The 9418-nt window shown below is 46.7% G+C and overlaps 2 protein-coding genes across 7 annotated transcripts; one reads left to right on the top strand and one right to left on the bottom strand.

The window, feature by feature from the left end:
- The first annotated feature begins 8 nt into the window (after positions 1-8).
- On the top strand, positions 9-1797 carry Hr83 (nuclear hormone receptor 83). Of its 2 annotated transcripts, XM_076426012.1 has the most exons (5): positions 9-267; positions 356-451; positions 788-997; positions 1110-1412; positions 1562-1797. In XM_076426012.1, exons 1-5 carry the CDS (start codon positions 9-11, stop codon positions 1795-1797), a joined length of 1104 nt encoding a protein of 367 aa, XP_076282127.1. The 2 variants fall into 2 exon arrangements, with proteins under 2 accessions (XP_076282127.1, XP_076282126.1); XM_076426011.1 differs by having other exon boundaries at positions 356-997.
- Positions 1798-2151: 354 nt separating this feature from the next.
- Conu (Rho GTPase-activating protein conundrum) lies at positions 2152-7864 on the bottom strand. 5 transcript variants are annotated; one of them, XM_076426006.1, is made up of 10 exons: positions 7749-7864; positions 6099-6316; positions 5140-5381; positions 4917-5053; positions 4592-4785; positions 4155-4323; positions 3730-4079; positions 3496-3662; positions 3223-3400; positions 2152-3088 (listed from the first exon to the last, which is right to left on the bottom strand). In XM_076426006.1, exons 2-10 carry the CDS (start codon positions 6304-6306, stop codon positions 2712-2714), a joined length of 2022 nt encoding a protein of 673 aa, XP_076282121.1. In that variant the 5' UTR covers positions 6307-6316; positions 7749-7864; the 3' UTR covers positions 2152-2711. The 5 variants fall into 5 exon arrangements, with proteins under 5 accessions (XP_076282121.1, XP_076282118.1, XP_076282122.1 ...); XM_076426003.1 differs by lacking the exon at positions 7749-7864 and adding an exon at positions 7494-7629; XM_076426007.1 differs by lacking the exon at positions 7749-7864 and adding an exon at positions 7369-7385.
- Between the last annotated feature and the right edge of the window lie 1554 nt (positions 7865-9418).

The following is a 9418-nucleotide window of genomic DNA, read 5'->3' as shown; positions in this document are numbered from 1 at the left end:
CCGAAAATATGGGTAAGTGGTTGTCCCGTAAGATACTCGAATACGCGTTTACGCTCGAGCGGCCGCAAGGCCTATCTCGTCGACGAGACTGGAACGTTTTCCGAACGATTCTTCACGTCGAAACAGGAAGAACGCTGCCCACTCCGGTGATCTGCAAAATCTGCGGAGACCGCTCCTACGGCAAGCATTACGGCGTTTATTGTTGCGACGGGTGCTCGTGCTTCTTCAAGAGATCGGTGCGTCGCGGCGCGCTCTTCACCTGCATAGGTTCGGATCCCTGCTACTATTCGTCTCGCGATTCTATTCGATCCGACTCGAGTTGCGACGCTTCTTGAATCTTCGGTTCACGTTACAGCAGGCACCGGAACCTGCACCGTCGACAAAGCGAGACGCAATTGGTGTCCGCACTGCCGCCTGCACAAGTGTTTCGCCGTCGGCATGAACGCAGCAGGTAAGAAATCGCGTCGATTTTCTCGAGTCCGTGGTTTTCCGACATTTTCCATTCTGCTCCCAGCAAGATTCTCGATCGAAACCATACGTCGAAATCGCAATCGACACCCCTCGAAGCTTCCCAATCGAAAAGATCGCGCGCGCTTCTCTGATCACCGGCCAGCCGAGTCTAACCAGCCCCATCAAGCCGTAACGAGATGCAAACAATACCCCGTCGATTCACCACCCTCCTTTCTCCCGTACTTCGCTAACGTGTCGCGTCTTGTCCCCTGCCCTCTTGATCGCAAAACGCGTCGATCGAAATCACGGAACAAGGGAAAATTTTCGTTTTTCGTAGCCGTTCAAGAAGAACGAGGACCACGCGCCCGTAACAAGGCATCGATCGTCGAAGCCAACGCGAACGTCTCGTGGAGATCACCGACGATCGACCGTCTTGCGGCGTCGTGTTTCTCGAGGTCTCATCTTCCGACGGTCCTCGGCAACAGCAGCGTCTTTCCCTACTCCTCGATCTCGCATCCTGTTCGAGCAACGAGGATTTTCGCAACGGGTAATTGGGTTTATCTCGAGACCGAGATCGAGATCGAATTCGAATCCGAATCCGATCGCGTCGACGGCCACGCTACCACTCGCTGACCCGCCGGTCGCTCTGTTGGTTACAGGGCCGACCGCGACCATGCGATACGAGATCGCCGCGGAAATATTTCTAGCGACAGTGCGAGCCGCCCGCAGACATCGAGAGTTTTCGACACTCGAGCCCACTGAACAGAACAGGATTCTACGGAGAGGATGGGCAGCGGCGTTCGCTCTCCGAGCTGCGACTTGGCCGATCGACCTTTCGGCCTTTCGAAACCGAGCCGTCTCCGCGTACGACCCTCTGGCCACCGCTCGATCCTCGGTCACCAAGTTGCGGCTCGATTCGATCGAAATCTCGATATTGGAAACTTTGGTTCTCTGTCGGCCCGGTAAAATTGCACAAATTTCAACTTACTTACCAGTCTGCCTTCTTCCCTCTCTCCCTTCCTTTTCTCACTCACTTTTCCCTACCTTGCCGGTGTTTTCTCGCGGATGTTCCGGTTCTCAAGCTCTTGTTCTTTTTCTTCGCGAAATGTAGAGATCGCCGAAACCGCAACCGGCAATCGTCTGGCGACCCGAGCGACGGACACGGCGGTGGAAGCTCTCGTTCGACATCTGGACGAACAAACCGAGCCGCGCTCCTCCAGGTTGGCCAGGATCATGCTGATCTTGCCTGTTCTGACGGCTTGTTGTCCCCGGGATTTAGCCGGCGAGCTTTTCGCCCCCATCATCGGAGACGCCGATCTCGAAAGGGTGATCGAGTCTGTGCGCTGACTGTCTCGTCCCGTCGCGTCCTTTCCCATTCCGTCTCATCTCGCTTATTCAAATTCAGTATGTATCGCGAGACGAAATATCTAGTCACGGTAAGGTAGCCCCTAAACTTACACCTCCATTTACCCTTGAACAATCGGTTTCCTTCCAACTCTCGAGTTTCTTCGCGTCCGTCCTCCGTCGTTTGCGAATGGCTTTGGTCGAGTCGCGAGTTCGATCGTTCTAATAGAGAAATCTTCGATTCTCTGTGACGAACGTACGCGTACACACGCACACGTACACACACGCGCACACGTACACATACGCAAACACAAACACGCGCAACAGACTGGAACAACGAGAAAAGGTTTACGTTCGTTTGTATTTTCTTTGGCACTTTAATGAGGCAAATGTAACAATTTTATGAAATACGATATGTACAATTTCTTAAAATAATATGGCGCATCAGAGAACACGAGGATAACGTGGCTTGAAAGAAACCGTCGCAAGAATCTTGCGAGCTTCCGCGTTCGATTCCCTCGTGCTTTTCGCGATCTATACGAGCATGATCGCGGCAACGTGTACAGAAATTGTTAAAAACGGAGAGAAAAGGAGCGTTAAACGCGTAATGCGATACTCCCGTAGATTTCTCGCGAGAAGGAATACCAATAAATTAGAATACTTGTACGCTCGTACGCCGAAACGAAACGAAACGATACGACGATACCGGAGTCGATTTCTCTTCGTCGTTGAAATTAAAATGCGAATGTTGGCGCGAGTTTCTACGATTCGATCGGCCAGCTCTAGAACGAGATCGAGATCGAGATCGCGCGTGGAGGTAATCACGGTGTCCGCCTCGCGTGGCGTCTCACCCGAAGCACCTTAAAGATCTATGCGTTTCGAAAATCGCGATCGATCCTCGAGATCGCCAAAGAGCATTAGGAATACTTTTTCTTGTACTTGCGATACCGTTCTTCCACGGACTGCCTGTGCAACTGATTCGTAAGATCGTTCGGTACGTACCACAGTTTTTCCGCGTTGCTGAGAAAAGCTTCCGTCACTCGGCAACATATGGCGGCCATGTTAACCTGGGCCGTTAAATCGGTACGATCGCGAGGATGAACGTACCGCGGCGGAAACAGCGACGGTGCAACGATCATCGCCACGTTGTGGATCGACATTTTGTTCAACGTTTGATTCTCGACGACCAGCTTCAAGAAACTCGCTAGCGCTTTCAAGGTACAACGGTGTTCTATCGGTAAGAGCAGCACCAGCAGGTTCAAAGCGTGCGACAACTCCCGCCGGTCGCTCACTCCTGGACGCAGAAAAGAATGCACATGTACGTATTTGAAACGATAGACGGCGAGTGAATCGCGCGCGTTTTCTCGAACGATTTCCTCCGATATCGATAAGGCGAACGCACGATACGGACGGCTCGCGGTAACTTACCGTGACTTTGGTAGAACGCGTCGATTAACTCGACGGTGAGCAGAGGCTGCGGCAAATCGCGCAGCAGCTTTTTCAAAACCGCCGCCAGATCGTGGCACGACGTGCGCTCGAACAATTTGTCCATCTCATTCGATTTACAATAGAAATCCGTTTCCAATTGCATACATATCGACTCTACCTGAACACAACGACGATCACAGTTTAGTCTAGTCGAACGAGTCGGATTCGCGCGTGAAGTATCTATAGTTTCAACAATTGCTTAAAATCTCGTACTTTTTGTTTGTGTCCTCCGACGCGAAGAATTCCCTCTTCCCTTACTCCACGATTCATTAACTCGGTAAGAACTTTTTGAAACACCAACGGAATATTGCTCTCCTCGGACGTCAATTGGCTGTCTCGAAGCAGCAGAGTGGACAACGACACGCCGAACAAATTTCCAGCTAGGAACATAGTAACCGGTTAATCGTTCGTTCTTTCGTTCGATGATTTCCGATCGTCGATGCGCACCTTTCGTTCGACGCTTGTTCGGTTTGCGTTTCTGCAACGGCAGATTATACTTGTCGAAGACGGCGGTCAATTCGAGCCACAACAACGGCTGCAGTCTGGTGAGATCTCGTTGCGACAACGTCTCGATCCCTAGCCGTCTCTGTATGTCATCGGCCGTGAACGTTTCCGCGTTTCCGATCCAAACTTGCGACTTTACCTCGTTTGCCCTGCACATTTCCTCGAAACTCAAGTGACCGTGGGAGGACGTGCGACTCAGGGGACGCGTTATCAGACCCTCGTCCGCCGGTCTATTTAACCCGTAGAGACTGCTGTGGCTTCGGGTGACCGTAGCGTGGCCGCCACTATTTCTCCTGAAACGTACCGCAACGACGATACACCGAATACGTTTGAAAATTCTAGCAACGTTTGTCGGTGAGCGTATTTACCTCAACGTCGAATCGTCTGGAGAAATGCCGATCTTCGCCGGGGACTCTTTCGGAGCTCGATCAATCGCGCTCGCTATTTCATCGGGATCGCTGCCGCTCCGTCTCTGCGCAGTTGGCCTCGACACGTGTATCGTACCCAGCCTGTGATAGCCCGTCAATTGAATACCCTCTGCAAACGAACGATGTCGCCGGTTGTAACGGGTACAATCACCGATACGGTAACGGTAACGATAACAATTACTAGACTGCGGGTCTTTATGCATTTATAGCAAAATTGAGAAGATGAAATTGAAAATTATGATTTCTCCTCTATTAAAATCATTGAGGAAAGAAATAACGTTCAATTTAGTTTCTATTTCTTCCAATCGATGCAGACAATTTTTATTTTGCATAAACATTCGCAGTCTAACGATTACGATTACGATATTTCGGAATACCTGAATCGGTCGCGACGTCTCCTCGCAGCCAGTTCCCGGCGCGTCTGAATATTTCTTGAACGGGCAGCGAAATCGTAGCCGCTGGCGCTCCCGGCACCGTGGTCGACGGTGCACTCGGAGTTCTTCGTACCGTCTCCTTGGCTTCGTGAGGCGGCCGGTGTTGAAACACCGACACGAAGTTCGGCACGGTGACGCTTCTCGATCGGAAAGAAACGCGGCGAGATTACTCGGTGGCGATGGAGAGACTGAACAGGGGTTGGTGTCGCGTTTATTCGTCTATGCGCTTATCCGAACTAACGCGGACATCGGACCTGATTGTACCTACCTCGGACGAGGCGTCTCGATAACGGTGGCGACACCCGCGGAAGGTGACGGAGGCGAGGCGTTCTCCGGTGTCGCGTCTGCCACGGAATCCAGGGAGTCGGGCGTAGCGCTGCGGGACCTGGTTCCCGTGCTCGACGCCTAACGTGTCAACGAAAAACCAATTAGCACGGTTGCTCGGATCCCGTTCACTCAGATTCGCCATACTTCTCCGCTATCCCTCATACCTCTACGTCTTTAAACACGTCTCTGATGTCGGGCTTGCGTACGCGTTGCCGTTGATTGAAACGCTGCTTCACCGTGCGATTCAAGGACTTCACTCGCCGTTTCACCGCCTCTGCCTGAGCCCGTGACAATGGTCGCAGCACGGCACCCAACTCTTCCGGTGGCACTTCTTTCCCGACTTTCCATGCTTCGGTCAACTGTCCCAATCCAGCTGTATGCAACCACTCCGCTTCTTCCTCTCCATCTGAAAACACCGATATGTATTTGTTTTTGAACGGTTCCACAGTGATGCGATTCGAGGTGGTAGCTGAACAAAACCTTCTTTATGACTACTAATACAAAGTGTGCAGATACTGGGAATATTAACCCATATAGATTGAAAAATCTAGCAGAAATGCTTCTTCACATAACGTATCTATACACGATTTCTCTTATGCAATCCATGACGATGATTGTCTTTCCGAAAATTTCTCCAAACTTCCAAAAATTCATTCACTAAAGATATAAATATTGTTAATTTCCGCACATTTCCGAATTTTAAAATTTACATGACGAGAAAGTTCCAAGTCTGCTCTAATGCTACCAACAAAAATTTCCGTTTATTGGCGTTTATTGTCTACTTTGAGCTTGTTGAATATTGCATACATGACCTTTATAAGACAATAAAACGTAATTTCGCCGTTAGCTAGTTTACAAATATCGATTGATATTAACTAGATATAAGAGCCATTACGGTTTTACATTATAAAATGTAGGAAAATATTAATTCAAAATGCTTACACAGTTCTGTCGACAAAAAGACTTTGGAAGTTTTACAGACAGAGAAATGTTAATATTCTTACAGTCTAGATATTACTTCATACGACTAGTATCTATATTTTACGGAATTACGTTATGAGTTTTGCAACACTGTGCGTTCGTCGAAACGATCTCTCGATATCGCGGTAAAATCGAACATTACCGTCGTAGCTGCGCGGACATTCCTCCTCCAAATAATCGTCCAATAATTTCGTTTCTTCTATCATTTCCTGATACTCCTCCCAATAATCCAGAAGGCGATCGTCCCCTTCCATGTAGGTAGTTCCATGTGCCCTTTCCATGGGGTCTACTTTTTCTTCGATCATCCGGATATTGTCTACCTTGACTTCTCTATGGTATCGACCAGCCATTCGTAGGTGCCTGAAATTGAAAAAATTCAGTCTCATCCGAAATAAACGTGTTCGCTCGATCGATCCTACAATTGACCAAGAGACATCGACGTTCGTCGGATTTTCATAATCCGCTTTCTAAAGTAGGTCAGAACTCGAATTAACATTCGTGTCGCCTCAAGCCTCGAGCTAATATCGGCAATGCGCGTTCCAAGTGAAAAAGAAATCGAATCTGATTCGAGAAACAATCGGTACGCTACAATCGCGAATCGTGACAAAAAGACCGATGCAACGAATATTAGCTGCTGCACACATCCGTTTTTCTAACTTGCGGAAATGTGAAGGAAATTGCGGTAAATATTGTATACAACATGGACGTGCGGAGCCGTAACTACGGTTCAAACAAATGTGCAGTGCCTGATTGAATCCATAGTATGTATTGGGTTGGCAATAAAGTAATTTCGGCATTGTAAGGTGAAATAAAGCCCAAGTTTTTTATTCAAGCAATCTTTTGCCAAAAAGAATAAATAAGAAAATATTTTATTGATTAAAGTTCATCGCTTGAGTAAAGAAATTCGGTTTTATTTCACCTTAAAATACTGAAATTACTTTCTTGCCAACCCAATATGTATTTTTATTTGCACGGTCGCCGCAAGTTAAAACAACGGATGAGTGTAGCGGGCCTATCTATGTATATGTAGGTAGATAACACCGTGTACCCTAACCTCTCGATAAACAAAGTTGATTGTCCTGCAAGAAGAGACCAGCGAAAGATTTCTCAAGAAACATACGTAAACGCGTCAATAAGAAAGTCTCGTCGATCGTTTCGTTTTCAAAATGAATTTCGAACTAAATAGTTTTCGAAGCGCGTATACGCGTACGTACGCAAAATGCACGACGTATCTACGAATGCACGAAAACACGAAAGCACGCGCGCACAAAGATATGTACAGCATTTAGATGTCGATTCTTCGATGTCATTGCGATCGTTTCTACAAACGGACAAATTTACGCGCTGAGAATAAGCAGGTCGCCAACTAACGCGCCAACGGTGAACAGCTGCCTTCGAGTAGCACTGAGTACCTGTCGTGACGTGACCAAGACTATCGACGAGACGACCTAAATACGACGGAAACCATGTTCGATTCGTAACAAATAAATTGTCGTTCTCGTTCGCGAAACGTTTGGTTTTGTTTGCTTGAACTTACATTGGAAACACGAACGGCTGGAACGTGTACTCGCGACTCAACAACCTGTTGCTGACGCATATGTGACTCCTACTTGTATTTATACACACTGATTCACGGTATTGGCGACTTCGAGCTGACATCTGTATCCAGTATCCACGGTAAAATCTCGCTGGTAACTCATTCTCCGTCTCTTTTCTCTTATTGGAGCAAAAAGAGAGGAAACCCAACCCACTACGAACTAAGAACTACGAACGAGATACACGATACACGTACCACGAAGTACAAATACTATGTGTTGACGCTGACGACACAAACTCCAAACCACTTCAAACTTGCGACTGTGAACTGCTGCGTCTGTGTGGGAAACGAGCTTTACACGGACACATACCCATACAGACTATATACAGACATTCACAGCATTCATGCAAGAAATGCATTTTTCTGTCTATTGTTCTGAATTACCGACTCTGTGGAAAATGCTCTGGTACGATAGCGGACTCTATCGAAATAGAACGGTCAGCTAGTAAACTACATAACGTTGCCACCTTATTCCAAGATTACTTCATCTACCAGATAACGGATGTGGACAAAGTACTATAGTCTGTTGAGAAGTCGCAGTGCAACAAAGCTAAAGTTATAGAGGGAAAGAAAATTGAATATGTACACATAATCAACACATAATATATAATATATAAATATATAATAATTGTGTTCTTTCTCTACAATATATATACCCAGCTAACCAGGCGTGCCTTGGGCAAGCCGTGCCTAGGGCACAGATCGGCAAATCATTGTCCAATCTACGCTCGGAGGTGCTCAAGTCCCGATTGGCTTAATTTTGGACGACCGTAGGACCAGGGTTTGGACATGGGCATGAGGTCGGCATCAGGTCGGCACGAATCGGCCGAATGTGCCTTTGTGGCAGCACTGTCGCACTGATGTACCGCATGCCGAATATCGTTTTACAGGTGAAACAAACAATTCCAATGCCGCTTTTGCAAAATTCACATGTTTTTCTATAAGCGAGGGTGAAACTAATATCCTAATCGCGATATGGAGCAACAAAAAATGAGTATACACATTCGGAGCTAATATCCCGTACATTACTACCGGGCCGGTATATAAGAGAAATTGGCGAAAAAAAAAATACAAATTTTATTTATTTCTCACATTTGTTATTTTTCCTAGACTGCGGATCTTTATGCGAAATAAAAATTGTCTGCATCGATTGCAAGAGACATAATCTAAAATTTGCATTGCCGTACAATTTTCTTTACAGTTCAATTTCAACTAATTGAATACACTTATATTTTAAAGATGATAAATAAAAATGATTTTATCATCTCCGCGCGAATGGCAGTACTCGATAAGTACTGTCCATCTGATTTTTCTAGACGCCCGAGGCCAATAGAAGAATATTCAACTTTTAAAGCGACCGAGTTTCGCCAATTTCTCTTATATACCGGCCCGGTAGTAATGTACGGGATATTAGCTCCGAATGTGTATACTCATTTTTTGTTGCTCCATATCGCGATTAGGATATTAGTTTCACCCTCGCTTATAGAAAAACATGTGAATTTTGCAAAAGCGGCATTGGAATTGTTTGTTTCACCTGTAAAACGATATTCGGCATGCGGTACATCAGTGCGACAGTGCTGCCACAAAGGCACATTCGGCCGATTCGTGCCGACCTGATGCCGACCTCATGCCCATGTCCAAACTCTGGTCCTACGGTCGACACTAGCTCGGCATATGCGCGCACAGGAGGTCGACCAAATTTAGATTTTTGGTTGGCTGGGTAGATATGCGTTACTGCTTTTGGAAAGCACACGATATATATATAAAATTGAGAAGATCAAATTCAAAATTGTTGAAAAATTTTAAGAATTGAAGATTTCAACATATGATTTCTCCTCTATTAATATTCAATTTAGTTTTTATTC

Source organism: Lasioglossum baleicum, chromosome 6 (genome assembly GCF_051020765.1).
Source record: "Lasioglossum baleicum chromosome 6, iyLasBale1, whole genome shotgun sequence".
NCBI classification, from domain to species: Eukaryota; Metazoa; Arthropoda; class Insecta; order Hymenoptera; family Halictidae; genus Lasioglossum; species Lasioglossum baleicum.
This window is presented reverse-complemented; position numbering and strand designations above follow the sequence as displayed.